General features: G+C 40.0%; 1 protein-coding gene across 8 annotated transcripts in view; it reads left to right on the top strand.

Moving 5' to 3' along the window:
- stxbp1b (syntaxin binding protein 1b) overlaps positions 1 to 18243 on the top strand; it is a 161238-nt gene that overhangs the window by 80709 nt on the left and 62286 nt on the right. For all 8 annotated transcript variants that reach the window (XM_061928641.1, XM_061928637.1, XM_061928638.1 and 5 more), the window contains 3 exons: positions 5295 to 5443; positions 10953 to 11037; positions 12515 to 12645. In XM_061928641.1, coding sequence (XP_061784625.1) covers positions 5295 to 5443; positions 10953 to 11037; positions 12515 to 12645 — 365 coding nt within the window. The remainder of the gene's footprint in view (positions 1 to 5294; positions 5444 to 10952; positions 11038 to 12514; positions 12646 to 18243) is intronic.

Here is an 18243-nt window from a genome sequence, read left to right as displayed (position 1 = left end):
TTCAGATTGTTTGCTTGGTGCTGCGATACACTGAACGCATCATAATTTGCCACCTCAGTAGAATGCATGTCCACCTCTGACACAGTCACTGCAGAAAAAAACATTATATGTGTTGTGTATTATTCTAAGAGAATTGCTTTAGTCCCTGTTGTCTACAGAAGCTCGCCAGCCACTTGTTAAGCGACACTAATCTGCTATATCTCTCATCATTGCCTCTCGCAGGCAGGGGGCCAGAGACAATTACCCGATGCGTAGACATCTTTCTAGCGAGATTACAAGTCCTGGCTATGTTTCTCTTTGTAATATCTGACTGTCTCATCCTAGTGTCATTGGAGCCAATGTGTACAACTATGTTCGCATAACTAGTGGTGCGATTAGCCTGTCGTATGTGTTTACTAGGCCTGTTGTGAGTTAGCTCCCTAAGATTAGCTTCAATGTCAGGTGCTCTGGCCCCGGGAATACACTTAATTGTGGTTGGTTTGTTAAGCTTTAAGTTTCGGGTGATGGAGTCCCCAATGACTAAGGTGTGGTGCCCGGTAGACTGGGGTGTAGGACTAGCCAAAGGGCTAAATCTATTATGCGTCTCAACCGGTTCCCCGTTGCTTATAGGCCACTTAGGGCTGCTATAAGCTGGGCTAGTTAGATCGCTACAGCTAACGCTAGCAGATGTGTCTGCAACATTTAAAATTACGAGATTATACTGCTTTAACTGGCGGCCCTCGAGCAAAGCCAGCCTATCCATGAGAACGGTGCACAAAGCGCAGGGAGCCATACTCACGGTATTTTCTGTCACCGAGTGAAGTTCCTGCTGTCTTCAGGGAAGTGGTCGCGGTATGCGGGGGCAGAATCCTTCAGACCGGCGCCGCCTTCTCCGCGCTAGCTTCGTTAACTTAGCAGCTAGCTAGCTGAGGGAGGGGTGGTGAGACAGAGATCGGGTGATTTGCAAGTTAAATAGGACTACTAAGTATGTTTGGGAAGTAGTAAAGAAAGCTGCAAAACAAATAAAAGTACACAGATAGAACGATACTTAGCTTTTTCGCAACAGCAACAGCGAGTAGTCACAGCGCACTACTGATATTTTATTACCGTCACGTGTGTTTATGTCCTTTTTTTTGTTGAGCTGTTTAAATAAGCATAATGCTTAATATAAATGTCATTAAAGCAAACAAATTGTCCAGTCTTGGTTTTAAAAACTTGAAAATGATCTGTCTGTCACTTATTAATGATGAAAAATGATATCTATCTGCATTTAATCGAGTTTGATTTACAGTTAACTATGAACAAAATATTGTAATCAATTGACAGCCCTAATATATATATATATATATATATATATATATATATATATAATATATATATATATATATATATATATATATATATATATATATAATATATATATATATATATATATATATATATATATATATATATATATATATATATGTATAATTATTCTTGGGTCGCGGGGGTGCTGGGGCCTATCTCAGCTGCATTCGGGCGGAAGGCGGCGTACACCCTGGACAAGTCGCTACATCATCACAGGGCTAACACAGATAGACAGACAAAATTCACACACTAAGGCCAAATTAGTGTTGCCAGCAGTGTTGGGACTAACGCGTTACAAAGTAACGCGTTACTGTAACGCCGTTAGTTTCGGCGGTAACTAGTAATCTAACGCGTTATTTTTTTATATTCAGTAACTCCGTTACCGTTACTACATGATGCGTTACTGCGTTATTTTACGTTACTTTTTATGTAGTATAAAGTGTGTTTTATCGGAGGTTTTATGTGTCGTTCTGATTCTTCTTGTGTCACAAGCCGGAGAAGAGAGAGAGACATGCGCTCTGTGTGGGTGTGTCTGAGTGTGAGTGTGGGGAGCGAGGGGGGGGGGGCGTGTCTGATCATGGCGGAGCAGAAGTCGAGTTTGCTAACATGGAGATATTTTCACTACTTTTCTTTTGTCGAGCACAAAGAAAATAACATTTTAGTTAAATGTAAATTGTGCTTTGGATCAAAGATGCCATCTACTGCCCAAAACAGCAATTCAAATCTGCTGAAACACGCTACATAGCAACATGCTTCGACGAAGCTAGTAAAGAGAGACAGAGACTCTGATGCCACTTTACCTCCACCACCACCATTCACCGTTGAAGGTACACACACTCTGTCAATCAATGTTCCCTCTAATTGTTCATGTGTGTGAGCAAATGCAAAAAGTCCCTGAGCATTGAGTGGAGTCCATGTGAGCAACTTTAGATGTGCACACTGTGGCTACACCAGCAGCACACCTGTCCCAAACCTCACTAAATAACAACTTACATCTCCATCCATCCATCCATTTCCTACCACTTGTCCCTTTCGGGGTCGCTGGAGCCTATCTCAGCTGCATTCGGGCGGAAGGCAGGGTACACCCTGGACAAGTCCCCACCTCATCACAGGGCCAACACAGATAGACAGACAACATTCTCTTATTATAATCAAATGACAGCAGTCATTTCCATTTCTAATATAAGTGTTTAGGCCCACTTACAATGACAATAGCAACAAATATTGTTTTTCATGAACTGTGTACTTGTATTGTTTGTCTGGGCGGAGGTCCTGCTTTGGAAATAATTTGTACCCCTTTCAGACATTGCATTTAGTTCCCATTAAAACATTCACATGTTGCACAATGAGATGTAAGCAGGGGATCATGTGTACATTCCTGCAACTTCCTGTTTGTAAAAAATATATTTTTATTAGTATTTATTTAATATACTAACAGCATTTCATGATTAATATTTATAAATTAAGATTCCTAATAAATGACACTAGAATAAGCACACATTTGATTGGTAAATCATAGTGTAACGACCTGGAATGACACTTTATGTGTGGTGTTGGAGTTGTCCGACTTTTTGTGTGGCTGTAAACGCATCACTGGCTAAGTGCCATATGTGCAAGTGTTGGCGCACGTGAGAGAGCGAGCGGCTGCTGTTGATATAACAAAGTTGCTTTTGGTCTGGTTTGTACTGCAGAAAATGACCAGTTTTGCTAGATATAATTTTTTTTACTAATGTTTTGGTGATGTGTTTATGGCCGACAGTAAAGAGTTTTGCTCAGTAAAGTGATGGATGGAATTCATGTCCTCAAAGCGTCTCGACAGACGTTACAATATTTGAACAATGATGACGAAAACGGTTTTCTCTGTCGTGTCCATGTCGTGTCGAAAATTGTTATGCGCTTATTTTTTTATTTGATTTTGTGCATGGCATAGATTTGCCGTGCGCAGAGGACGCTTGAGCAGTGCGCAATTGCACATGCGCACTCCTTAGAGGGAACGTTGCTGTCAATTCTCGTATATACTCTTTCATTCTAGACTTCTAGAGTGTTTGATTATCACATCACTCTAAATGTATAGACTATAGAGTTCACAAACATAAAGAGGGATGCTGGTGGGCCAGGCCAAACTTTCCTTATCTCTAAACTAAAACTGGGGAAATGTGTAGTGTTCTGGGTTTCAGACATGATTTTGTATAAGAATTACTTGAGGAAGAAAATGCCTGGTTAGACTTTGTGTATGTAGTGTGTGCCTTTCTTGCTTTACAGCTATGCTGTTATTATGCTGTTTGTTACTTATGTATGTTATGTTGCAGCTATTTAAAATAGTTTTGTTAATTTGTTCTGGCCAGAAACAAATTGGCCTTTGTAACATATCTTTGTCTTTGTGTGTTGTATGTAGACCACATGGCTTAGCAGAGTTGAGTGATGCAAATGCATGTCAAGTTGATCAACACATTGTATTATTCTCCAGTGCAATAACACTACTGAAATGAAGGCTAAAAGGGCATTAATTGGAGCTTTAAAAAAAGGGGGAAAAAAGAAGTAACTAAATAGTTACTTTTCACAGTAACGCATTACTTTTTGGTGTAAGTAACTGAGTTAGTAACTGAGTTACTTTTGAAATGAAGTAACTAGTAACTGTAACTAGTTACTGCTTTTCAGTAACTAACCCAACACTGGTTGCCAGTCAACCTATCCTTAGGTGCATGTCTTTGGAGGTGGGAGAATACATATATACTGTATGTATACTTTTACCTAGTCTTGTGCAAAACATGTAAAAACGATCCTGGATGACATTCTGACATTTTGTGTCACTAATGCATGAAACTGCTATCTAAACAAGGAAGTGTTGTACTGGTACAGCGGGAGAAGGAGACGGCAAGGAGACAGTGACGTCGTTAGCTGACAGCGTGTTTATTAACACAAGAGAACGTATGTGGGGTGTGTACGTAATCCAAATGAATGTAGTGTGACTATGTGTGGTAAGTATACAGTATGTGGGTTGTTACCAGAGAGTATTGAAGGTGCATGTTGGAATCGAGGCGGAAGTCCAGATAGGGAAAGGCAGGCTCGGAAGTCCAGAGACAGGCGTAAGGTCAAGGGCTGGAGCGAGGCGTTGTGGTCAGAGAGCAGGTGTGAGGTTGAGATCCAGAGAGGCAGCAGAGAGTCCAGAGGGGATCCGGGAAGACGAGATACACTGCCCGACAACGGAGAAGGAAAACAGGAAGCTAGATGACAACACAACACAGGACACAATGAGCACGACGGCGGAAGAACACAGAGAGCGATGAAGCACATGCAAGGAAAGCTGGAGACGTAATAGGCTTACTGTACGGGTACGAGTAGCTACGTTCTGGCACTGGACCGCAAGACGCGCCGGCTTAAGTAGGCAGGTCTCTCATCATGGGAAGGTGTGTTGATTGATGATTGCCTGCACAGCAGGAAGAGAGGTGGCAGGAGTGTGATCCGTAACAAGTGTAGCTCCTCTCCTCTAAGTACAAGTGCTCTTAAAGCAAGAATACAAATTCTGTATTACTACAAAATAGAAATTCTGGCGAGACACCAACTGCAAGTATTTTTTTTACTCTCTTTAAAAACGGATTTATATCCTTTTCATGTTGAGCTGTTTTTTTCAAAAGCATAATGTTTAAAAACATTTCTCTAAAGCAAATCAATTGTCCAGTCATGATATTTAAAACTTAAAAATGATCTGTCTAGGGGTACACTTATTAATGACAAAAAAGTATATCTTTCTGTGATTAATTGCAATTAATTTTGAGTTAACTATGAACGAAATGTGATTAATCGCGATTAAATATTTTAATCGTTTGGCAGCCCTATATATATATATATATATATATATATATATATATATATATATATATATATATATATATATATATATATTTAAATATACCGCTGGTGTGGACAAATGGTTTAACATCATGTTTGCTAATTTTTTCGTCTAGGTTTTTTCCCTGGATAAAGTGGATGCCTTTCAGGACTTTTACAGCCCCTTCAAAGCTGATGTAAAGAACAACATGCTTGAGGGTTGTGCTGAACAGATTGCCACTCTATGCGCTACTCTTAAAGAATATCCTGGAATTCGATACAGAGGGTGAGACCAGCTATAATGCACACGCCATAAAACATCATTCATTTGAAGAATGTTACCTAAATAAATTTGAATTTTATTCAAAAGTTAAGTTTTGATACAGTATTGATCCGAGCACCTAATTAATCTGCACCACTGAATACTTAACATAATCAACTAATTAATTGTATTCATGCTGATATAACACTAATGTAAATTTTGTGTAGAGTCTAACACAAACACGCCAATAGCGTAGTCACATCAGTTATATACAATTTGATAACTTCTACTATATGAAAATAAATACACAGATGTTCTATATGCCAGGAATCCTGATCTGGTGCTGTATCAAAAATAAAATAACCAATAATGACTGTTGCCAACGGGCGCGCCTCCGCAGCAGAGAGGCGCAATGACTTTAATTTATTGACATGATCATTCACACAGTTTAAGCTACGGAGACCTTTCAAACTCTGTTGCATATCCATACATCTGTACCTACTCCCGAAAAGTAGTGCAAATTTTCTCGCATTAAGCGGTTATAATATTATTTGCATTACATTAGATGTTTACACAATGTTAGGCACCTTAAGATTACACACCGCTCCCAGTCAGCTGCGAATTAGAAACTTTGTCCCTAAAAGCGGTGTAGCTGGGTTGGTAGAGTGGCCAAGCCAGCAACTTGAGTGTTCCAGGTTCGATCCCCGCTTCCGCCATCCAAGCCACTTCTGTTGTGTCCTTGGGCAAGACTCTTTACCCACCTGCTCCCAGTGCCAGTTTAAATGTAACTTAGATGTTGGGTTACACTTGTGACGACCGGGTCGCATCGTGATGCGGGGTTTGTTCTTCCAGGAATTCAGACGGGTTTCGGACACAGCGTGCAGGTAGGAAATGATTTATTTAAGGAATAAACAAGACAGAACAAAGAAAACGTGCTCATAGCACTTAAGGCAAAAACTAAATGGGCTAGCGTGGGAGCTAGCAAGCAAAATAGCCTAGCGTGGAAGCTAGCAGGTATAGAGCAGGAAACAAATGTTGTCAACTGTTGCATAAAGCAAATTAGGAAGCCAGACCGAGTGAGGCCAGGGCATAGACTAAATAGCCCCCTGATTAGTGCCCGGGCAACAGGTGCGCGTCCCGAACACTAACCAGAGGCAGGAGACTGTAATCTGCCGTCATGGCAACTGAGACACACAAACTCAAAAGGTGCTGAGAACACAAGTGAACCGAAAACATAAACAGACTATGATCCGGGCAACGGATCACAACAACACTATGTAAAAGCTACATAGCTTAACTACTTTTCCCAGTAGCCTAGCTGTAGCTCCTCTACTTTTTAAACAATTAGCGATTTCTGTAGCTTAGCTATTTTTAGACACATATAGCGGGTAGTTTAGCTGCAAAGCTACAAACTACAAAAGAAGAGAGAGTGACAACAGAAAGAGAAAAGAAAGAGAGAAATGGACTAGTGCAACTCCCTGGGCAGGGGACACAAATATACGGGAAAAATCAATGATGATTGATTGTTTTTCTATGATGAGTCACGATTGGTTAAGATTAGGGCAAAACATTACAGACAGGCCAATCAGAGGTAGGATAGGGCGGGTCATCGAACCCGGAAGGAAAATCACAACAGAGAAGAAAAGAGGGAATACTCAAGCGGGCGATTTAAAAGAAAAAAACACCTAATGGAAGATGGCAGAGGGAATCTCGTCTTTAGAAATTTGTTTTAGTTATGTAGACCAGGGGACCCCAACCTTTTTTGCACCACAAACTGGTTTAATGTAGGCATTATTTTCCGGCTTTCCACTTGTGCTATATAAATACAGCAAAAATAAGTGCATGAAAAATACAACTCAGCTGAATTAGTGGGAGCCCTGGGCTTGTTTCTTTGCAATGAGATCCCCAGCAGGTTACCATGAATGGAATTCAGCCTTTGGCTACAATCTGTCACATTTGTATTTTATATGTTCATTAATGTGCATTGTATCATGTCACTGTCAAACGATGACAAGTGAGGCGTCGTGGAAGACGCCGGAGTTTGTAGTGATTTTGAGAATGCAAACGAACGAGGCAGCAGCGTGCAGTAAAAGGGGTATTTATTAATTAAACTGACAAAACAAAAGGCAAATAATGAAAATAATTTCCCGACAAACCCATGGTGTCGCAAGCTCAATTTATATAGTGCTAATCACAAACAGAAAGCAGGTGAGGGAAAAAGTGCTCAAAGGCAGGCGCAACACAGTTACGAAAAAATACCAACACAACAGGAAGTGCCACCAAAATAAGAGCGCAGGACAGGAACAAGCACTAAACACAGGAGAACAATAACAAAACGCAACATAAGGCACGGCCTGGTGTTACCAGCCGTGACAGATTGCCGCCCCCCCAACAAAACGGATACCAGACGTTCTTGAAAACAAAAACAAAAAAAGTCCAAAGTCACGGGGGGGCGGAGGGAGGACTCGGCGTTGGGTCGCCTGGCCATATGTCCTTGCAACCTTCGTCGAAGAGTCAGATGGCGGCGACGAGTAATCTTGTTTGTTGGAAAATTGTACATTAAATTATATATTTATATAATGTAGCTTTAAGGTAGCAAGCTACTTTTGTTGTTTCGCTTGTAGTGCAGCTTGCTACAATTCTCTGGGGATAGCTTCGCCTGTAGCTTAGCTACATTTAATCAAGAGTAACTTGTAGCTTAGCTTACTACATTTTACAAGTATCTTGCCCATCACTGGATGTCAGGCGTATACTCCGATATACCAGAAAGCTGACACTGCTATCTACCAGACCACGGCTTAAAAGTATTGGCAATGTAAGTGAGTGGCTTATGGTCGACAAACGTTGTGAGATTCTGGCCGTCCAACCAAAACCTGAACTCAATATCAATAATCTTTCATTACTTCACGATTCGATCTGATTACAATTTGTGGGGTGACGATTTAATCCAGATATTGATTCTCGATTCAAGCAGATTTTTTTGATTCAAAACGTTTTTAGTAGTAAAGTAAATATCTTAAGCAAGAAGACGAACAGCTGAGAAATTGCACACGACCTGACTCCTTTTTGAACCTCTGTCTATTCCGTTGTGTTGGAAAATGTACTGTTGAACCACAAGCGAATGCATAGCGAGCAGAAATCCACAAAAAGTGTACATTATGGAAATATCATATCCAAAGCTATGGCAAGTGGTTCTCCCAACAAGACAAGACTATTTAATCTTTGATCGCCGCAAGACGTCATCATTGGAGCAAATGCAAGCCGGTGCGCTTTGCCGCTTACAGAGAGGAGGAGCTTCACTTCTGTGTTTAGATTACGGTTGAGTGCATTGAGGCAATAAAGTGTGGCTTGTTACGGTAATTGGTTGAGCTCAGCAGAAAGTAAAGACAGAGGCAGGAAGTCTTTAATATTCTTTTTTTTTTTCACAAGGTCAAAAAATGTCGATACACTTCTTTTCAGACCAATCACACACTCCAGCTTCACAATAATAGAGCTATGCGTCACATTCGGTCGAACAAGAGTAGTACACTCAAAAATGTCTTACCCTGCATTCGTGCTTTGATTGTTGGGGATGTTTTGGCGTATAATCTGTGATAATTCTGCCTAAATAAATGCTGATACATAAATTGAGGAATATAAAGGAGGACATTTTGTGGCAGATTGAAATAAAGTCTGTATTCTTTTATAACATGTTCTGGTTGATTGTCCTCAGAATGTTTCTCAGGCTGAATATTACACTTTATTGATAAATAGAGAAGGTTAATACATTGTCATGCTGCAAAACAAATATGATTAGTACAACACGTTATTTACAGAATATCAAAAACATTTGTTCAGTTAGGAATGTCACATTTTGCATTGCCGGGCATCTTTGGCAGTCAAACTATGATCGTAACAATTCACATTTTGTGTTGTTAATGCACGAAACTAGTGTCTAAATAGGGATGAGTAGTTCCTCCTGGCATGCAATTGTTCTTACAGAAGCAAGACAAATTCTGTATTCCTACAAAATGCAAAATCTGGCAAGGCACCAATGCAATGTACAAACGTTATTGTTATTGGTGATTGTGATTGTTATTGTCATTAAAAGCGTGCTTATGTCCTTTTTGTGTTAAGCTGTTTAAAATGCATGTTTAAAAAAACATTGCATGTTGTTAAAAACTTTTGTCTGAAAAATGATATCGATCTGCGATTAATCGGGATTCATTTTGAGTTAGCTGTGAACAAATTGCAATTAATTGCGATTAAATTGTTTAATTGTTTGACAACCCTAATAAAAATACATATAACCATCAATTAAGCCGCATTTTTAAGGGAATCTCCAATAGGCTGAGCTCTCAATAAGACACACGCACGCACACACACACGCACACACACACACACACACACACACACACACACACACACACACACACACACACACACACACACACACACACACACACACACACACACACACGCACACACAGGAGCATGTTAGCACTGTCAGTGTGACAACCGTAACATTACTACATTGAATATGTCATGTTAAGTAAGCTTCTCACTCGGGAAATTGTAGAATCCGAAGTGCAACCAAACACATGCCTTCATTGAAGACGGGGCTGACTTTATTGTTTCTTCTTCATGCTGCAACATTAACAATATCTAAACTAGCTATAGCTAGCGTTATGCTCCAGGTTAGCACTGCCTATGGCTATGACTGCTCCCCCAATGTTGCCGGAAGAACTACTGCTCTACGGAGACCGTTGAGATACTACACATATTTTCAATAACCAATTCTTGACAATTTTGGATCGATTCAAAATCTTACTATGTATGAATTTCGATTCAGATGAGAATACATTTTTATCACCAACCTTACCAGCCAAAATTAGCTTATAATACACTTGTATTTGGTACATGACTATTATCTGCAAAATATGAGCTTAGAAACGTTTAGCAAGTTTATTCATGCATACAACACATTCTCACTTGTTTCTAATGCCTTACAAATTCATCCATCCATCCATCCATTTTCTACCGCTTGTCCCTTTCGGGGTCGCGGGCAGTGCTGGAGCCTATCTCAGCTGCATTCGGGCGGAAGGCGGGGTACACCCTGGACAAGTCGCCACCTCATCACAGGGCCAACACAGATGGACAGACAACATTCACACTCACATTCACACACTAGGGCCAATTTAGTGTTGCCAATCAACCTATCCCCAGGTGCATGTCTTTGGAGGTGGGAGGAAGCCGTTGTACCTGGAGGGAACCCACGCAGTCACGGGGAGAACATGCAAACTCCACACAGAAAGATATCGAGCTCGGGATTGAACTCAGGACTTTCGTATTGTGAGGCACATGCACTAACCCCTGTCACACCGTGCTGCCCCCTTACAAATTAGAATTGCCAAAAAATATACATCTCTTCTTAAACATATGACAAACATCTCAAATCTTTGCTGTATCCTGAAAAAACAATTATTGTTACAAATGCTACTAACTTATGGTAATAAATCTAATATACAGTATATTTTATTTTTGTATTATCCAGGGAGTACAAAGACTGTGTTGTTCTGGCCCAGATGCTTCAAGACAAGCTGGATAGCTACAAGGCTGTTGACCCCAGTATGGGAGAGGTGGGCGATATGGATGAACAAACAAATGCACAACTAAATGCACAACTAAATGCTTATCTTAATCATTATATTATACAACTTTAAAATATGTGTGGTATATAGGGATGTAACGTTAAACGGTATAATGATAAACCGCGATAAAATTCCAGACAGTAATACCATTTACATTTTTCATTACTGAAAAACAGTCATTTGTTAATGAATTTTAGGCAACACTACTTACTTCCTAAAAACAGAAGCGCCACTAGACTTGATGCGGCAACTACACAGACTTTGCTCGAGAACTTTGCTCTGGAGATTTATTTCCTAAAAGTAAACGGAGCCGATCGCTTCATTTCACTTAATTTTCACTAGCTTCTACTTCTTGGAGTCTGCTGTTATTAGATGATGACGGGTGTGGAAAATATTGGAGCCAGGTGCATTTGTCCCACATTAAAAGTATAACTTGGAAAAGAGGATACGTGTGACCACAAAACCAAGTATCACCTGACAACTTCAAATGATGGCATCTTCTAGAGAAAAGGCATGCAGCGTTTCCATAGTGAAACCTAATAAGGGATGTGCGTTAGTAGCATAGGGAGGACAAATTATAGAAAAAAAAAATAAATCCACAGGGTTGTCCCGATACCAACATTTTGGTACCTGTACCAAATGTATTTTGATACTTTTCTAAAAAAAAAGGGGACCACAAAAAATTGCAATATTGGCTTTATTTTAACAACAAATCATGCGCTACGTTAAACATATGTTTCTTATTGCAATCGAAGAACAATTTTAGCCTTAAATAAAAAAAAGTGAACATACTAGACAACATGTCTTTTAGTTGTAAGTAAGCAAACAAAGGCTCCTAATTTGTCTGCTGACATATGCAGTAACATATTGTGTCATTTATCATTATATTATTTTGTCAAAATTATGAGGAACAAGCTGTTAAAATGGATTATTAATCCACTTGTTAATTTACTGTTAATATCTGGTTATTTTGTGTTTTAACATAAAAAATAAATAAATAAAAACAATTGGGGAACCAGTACTTTTAAAACAGAGTATAGTACCGTTTTTGATTCATTAGTACCACGATACTATACTAGCACCGGTATAACGTACAACCCTAGAAAATATAGTGAGAATATTTCCGACAAGGGAAAGCTGTTTGCCCCATTACAATAGTGGGAGCAAGATTCCAGTCAGACTCAGTAATCTGGCGTAATAGACACAGCAACTTGGTGCATGGCACGCACAATGTGTGAAAAAGGTTAATTTTACTGATGTTCTTTCTGGGCAAGAGCTATAAGCTAACTTCAATGGGCAGAACGGTGTGCATGCAATGCAGGGATACCAACCAGACCTTAGAAGAGGTTTTAGCTTTGTGTGAAGGCCTCCGTTTTTCAACAATTATTCATGGAAATAGTTCTTGGAATTGCTCAACAGCATATTTGCAGTTTTTGTAATTTATACTTTTTGTTGATTCCTCCAGGGCCCAGATAAGTGCCGTAGTCAACTAATCATCCTGGACCGAGGATTTGATCCAGTGTCACCTCTTCTACATGAGCTCACGCTGCAGGCAATGGCCTATGACCTGCTTGACGTTGAGAATGATGTCTACAAGTATATAGACACACACACAAACACACACACAAACACACACAAGGTATTAGACAAGATACAGGAGACGAGGCGCAGGGGATCTTGAAGAACAATTTATTTTAATGCACTCGGTAATTCACACTTCTTTTTACCTTACCTTCTCCCACCATAAACCCCATCTCGGAGTAAGGAGACACAGAAATACTCAGAGAAATCAGATGTCCTTTCTTTGGTGTTTTCATTTTATAGATGTGACATCTGGTACAGATGCACATGCAGTGTTACCATTGCCCCACTTACAAATATTTTGAGATACGAGCAGTCTCTGCTCTTATTTTTTTTTTGAGTGGCGAGCAAAACTTTTGGTTACGAGTCGCCTTCAGATATCTCTCGACTGCTTGTTGGCGTAGCAAATGTTACAGTAAACCTTGAAGATCTTCCCAACATCTGATAGCAGATTGATAGCTCGAGATCAGCAAAACTTTTTTTTCAACCTTGGGTCTGAAGAAAGTAAATATGAAGGACAGTGCTGAGGAGAAAAAGCGGAACAATGAAAGAAAGAAATAATCAACAAACATGACCATTTTATAATATGGGCTATACTGAATCAGGACTCGTCAATAAAAGCTATGATAATGACAGCCAAAGGTGTTCAACTATCCTCACAAAGGCATACATGCATACGACCATTAACATTTAATGAAAAGAACGCAGGAGACACCAGTGAAGTCTGGTCTCCAAGGTGCAGTAAATGCTGTACATTATGATTACATTGTGGGAGTCGAGAGAGCAGTAGTTCTGAGTCGGTGAGTTTATTATCAGACTTCTTTCTACAACAACAACCACCATTTTACCCGTAAGTGCCTCCCCTTATATCTGGTCATATCCGGTCTATCCATCAATCCCCAACATTAATGAATAAAACTACTGTAGTTGTTTTAGTGCATTCTATTGTATTGATTTTGTTACAATTTTCAATATGAGTTTGTTTTTCTTCTTAAAAAGCATTGTTAAACAACACTGTTAAAAATGTGCTGTTATTTGGGGTCTCAGCACAAAATATATTTTATTTATATTAATTTCAATAGGAAATATTGATTTGAGATATGAGTACTTTGTTTTGATTGATATATTTTTACAACTGCTGCAATTTATGAGTACCATGAGTGCTCTGTGTTTTATGTGAATTAACAGTTATCTAATTAAACAAACAATATATCCATTCTGGCGCTATCCATTTTTAAGACAATAGAGATGATGCCCAAAGTTTCAGGACTGAGGATTGAGGAGAATTTAAAGTACCAGTATAATGGAAAAACAAGTTGACTTCATATTGAAGCAATGATCATATATTTCTGATTTATAACACCGAAAAACTTGTGAATACCATAAATAAATATTTAGACATTTTGTGAGATAATAAGCAAGCCTGTAACGTGATCCGCGATGTGCATGTGGGAACCACAGTTCCCTTCAACAACAACAATTCCTAATCATAGCAGACTGTGGGGGAAAACAACAACTTTTTGGGGACCAATTATGATATATAACCTTATATTTCCGACCCCAAATCGACAGGGGAGGAGCAACAAGCCCCAGAAGTTGAGTGCTAATCAGATGCACCTTTAATGAAACACATAATTATGCAGCAGTATTGCGCTAGACAAGAAGACATAGCAAGTAACCATAATAAACCATAATAAATAAAAACACTTACTGTACAACGTCTGCTTTTGCTGGGAAGTGGACTGACAGGATGTTCACATAATCCAGTTTAAATGAAGAATCAATCACAATACTTGCGAAAAGTTACAAATTAAAAAAACACAGACGAGCGTCTTTTTTGCAAATTCGGGGTCTGAGTTGGACGTCAAAGTTGACCAGTCTCTCGATCTTTCCTTTACTATCCAGGTGAGAGACATGATGTATAATCTAGAATTAGCTTTTACCAATTTAGATTACAGACGAAGCAGAAGCAGCCACAGGACACCACCGCTAAAATGGATTGCCTGCATTAACACTTATAACAATATTGCCAATACTTGGTTAATATTCAGGTCACAAGATGATAATGGTGTAATTTTGGCTGTTTTTGGATGGCTATTTAGAGGGCTTTTTGGCCAGAATAGAGGAGCCTACGTTGACTCCTTTGTTAGCTCACTTTTGCAAACGTTTATGTACGATTCAGAATGCATAAAAAAAGAAAAACATGTGTTCTTGTCTTACATAGAGAACGTGAATGATAAACAGCACATCTCGTTTCCATGTTAGTGTATTTCCAATATGACTGGTCTGCTGTCTGAGGAAAAGACGGAAGGAAGGATTTTTGTCAGGAATTGCTGTTGGTCCTAAACCCAAAGATGCAGAGATGGCAGGCGTATCGCAGGTAGGAAGAATGATTTATTTGGAATAAATCAGCCAAAATACAAAGAGGTGCCTACGGCACAGGAAGCTAGGGTAACGCTTAGCAAAAAGACTAGCCAAAACAGGAACGAGAAACAAGAAGAGCGTGTCGTAAACAAAACTGCCAGAGTGTGGCAAGAGGCAGGAATCAATAGCTCTCTAATTAGTGACCGGGAGCAGGTGAGCGTCCCGAACACTAACCAAAGGAACATAATCAGCACCCATGGCAACCAGTAACACAAACACATGGGTGCTGAAGCAGAACTAAGGCAATCCTAATCTTAAACAAAACATTGGCTCATCACAACTTTATTTTCATTGCACAAGTACAACAAAATGTAATTTTCAGCAAAAACCCGTTCAAGAGCAGACATACAGTACATTGTACAGGGTGACAGAACAGGAACGCTGATGGGCCGCCACTTACAGCGCTCTGTAAAAGGTGAGAAAAAGGAAGAGAAGTTCTTGTTGTGATGTCATCAGATCCTGAATCTGCAGAAATTTTGAAGAAGTTTTCAAAATGGTAGTTTGACATTGTGGCGTTTTGTGGATGTTTCGACAAAGTTTTCGCATACCTTGTGAATTGGAAATATAATTGGATATGATTTAACGGAAAAAACGAAAAACAATTAATCATTTAAGCACCATTTATTTTTCCATTATATTGGTACTTCAAAAGATCCCATAAAATTTCTATTTACAATGTGTCATTATGTATGCTGACCCATTAAACATATATTTTGTTTAAGTATGTAATTAACTATGACAATTGAAGTTGGGCGAAGGTTTATCTATTTTTCAGGAATTTTTCCGCGCACTGCCGATGAGCGGGTCTATTCAGGTCTGTTTTCATACAAAAGGCGCACCGTATTATAAGGCGCATTAAAGGGGTAATATGATTTTTTTCTAGATTTAAAACACTTCATTGTGGTCTGCATAACATGTAATGGTGGTTCAAAATGTTGCATTGATTACGTTTTACAGACCATCTTCAAGTCGTTTTCTGACTTTTGCTTTAGGATGTGCCGTTTTGTGGGCGGTCTTATTTACATGACTCCTCTTCGACAGCGTCTTCTCCCCGTCATCATTGTTGTATCGGTGTAGCATGCAAGGACGGGAGTTGAGGAAGTGTCAAAAGATGGTACTAACTGTTTTAATGGCATTCAGACTTTACTTAAATCAATAACGGAGCAGCATCCCCTCATCCGTGGCTCATTAGTGCAACAACAATGCTGGAAATGTGTCCCGTGAAAACCGTCTGACGTAAATCTCTAATAACTAAAGTTCCGTGGGTGAATTATGTAAATGTAATGGACCCGAGTGGTGAAATATTAAAATCTAATAATATTTTGCTACTGCGATGAGGTGGCAACTTGTCCAGGGTGTACCCCGCCTACCGCCCGAATGCAGCTGAGGTAGGCTCCAGCGACCCCCCGCAACCCCAAAAGGGACAAGCGGTAGAAAATGGATGGATGGAATATTTTGCTAAAAACTAATATAAATATTAAGAACCCAATGTATTGAGAGCAACAGTCCCAATATAAGGAAAGATAATGATTCTCATTTACAATTTATTCAATACAAATTAAAAATACAGTCCAGTTGATAACACTAAAAATACCAATTGATAAACAATATAGGTGAGGGTACAGCCACGACAGGCGTGGTCAGTGTCCTGGCTACGCTCACTTCCACGGCGTCCTCCTGCACACAAATTAAATCGGAGGCAGGCCACGGGGATAAAATAATCTAAAAACACGGTCAGGGCTGACGTCACACTTACACGCCTCTGCTGTAGTTCCGCGTAGAAATATTGAGTACGCCCACTCTCCTCACCAGTCTCCGGTGGGACCTACGTGGCCGTACACGTCCCGTCTCGCCCCGTCTCTTGGTCGCTCCCGGGAGTCACCGCAGGTCTCTGGGTCCCGACTGCTCCTGCCCACAGGACCACACAGCCAGCGTAGAACGCACAAGCCCGCAAGCCCACAGCCAAAGGCAGTTTGATCACCCCCACATATCCACAATCCACGACACTTACTTCGGAGGCAGAGTGCGTGTTGTGGGCTTCTTAGGGTTCACTCCCGTAGCTTGCGGGGTCTGCTGCGTAGTCCTGGATTCCTTCCCAGCCTGCGAGCGTCCATCCGGACGCTCTTGGCAAAGCCTGTCGATACTCTCCGGTCGCTCTTCCTTCCGTTCGCTTCCCCCTCCTGTCGCTTCCCCCGGTCGCTCTTCCTCTCCCTTCTGTGAAGCCTGTTGAATGCTTCCCTTTTAAATGTGTGCAGTCATAATGCTCCACAGGTGCGTCTGATCTCAGGTGCCGTTTGATTGGGCACTTTGGTTGTCAGGGGCAACAAGCTAAAAGGGGCAACATCTTAAAATACCAGCAAAGTCCACAAGGAGTAAAAACATGCAATTAAAAAGACAATGAAATTCTAAAGTGTAAAAACATGCAATTAAAATCCACAGCAATAAAAACACTAAGACATGGCAAGGAAACATAAAAAAATAAAATCCCCTACTTGTGTCCCATCACATAAAGCCTCAAGACCGGTAGTTTTTAGCTCTTCCATTGCGAGTCTACTGAAAGATATAAGTAAGAACTTTACGTTACTTTATATTAGACTTATCAAGTCAAGTCAAGTCAACTTTATTGTCAATGAGACCATGCAACAGTACATTACACAGCAGACTGTCCCCAGGCTGTGAGACTGCTAAATGAGCACTCTTCACCACCTCAATAATTGTGTCCTGGACATTGCCTTACTGCAACATCGACGTAACATCCATCAGACATCTGACTGTTCCCACCCCCACCCACTTTTATCGCAATCTTCTTGACAATGCTAAACGCATACTTGCCAACCTTGAGACCTCCGATTTCGGGAGGTGGGGGGAGTGGGGTGGGGGTGGGCGTGGTCGGGGTGGGACGGGGCGTGGCTGGGGCGTGGTTGGGGGCTTGGCTAAAAGGGGAGGAGTATATTTACAGCTAGAATTCACCAAGTCAAGTATTTCATATATATATATATATATATATATATATACTGTATATATATAGATATACATATATATAGATATATATAGATGTATCTATATATCTATATATATATATATATATGTATATATATATAAGAAATACTTGACGTTCAGTGAATTCTAGCTATATATATATATATATATATATATATATATATATATATATATGCGTATACATATATG

Source organism: Nerophis lumbriciformis, linkage group LG33, assembly GCF_033978685.3.
Source record: "Nerophis lumbriciformis linkage group LG33, RoL_Nlum_v2.1, whole genome shotgun sequence".
Classification (NCBI taxonomy): Eukaryota; Metazoa; Chordata; class Actinopteri; order Syngnathiformes; family Syngnathidae; genus Nerophis; species Nerophis lumbriciformis.
The sequence above is the reverse complement of the archived record's forward strand: the minus strand, read 5'-3'. Positions and strand labels throughout refer to the sequence as shown.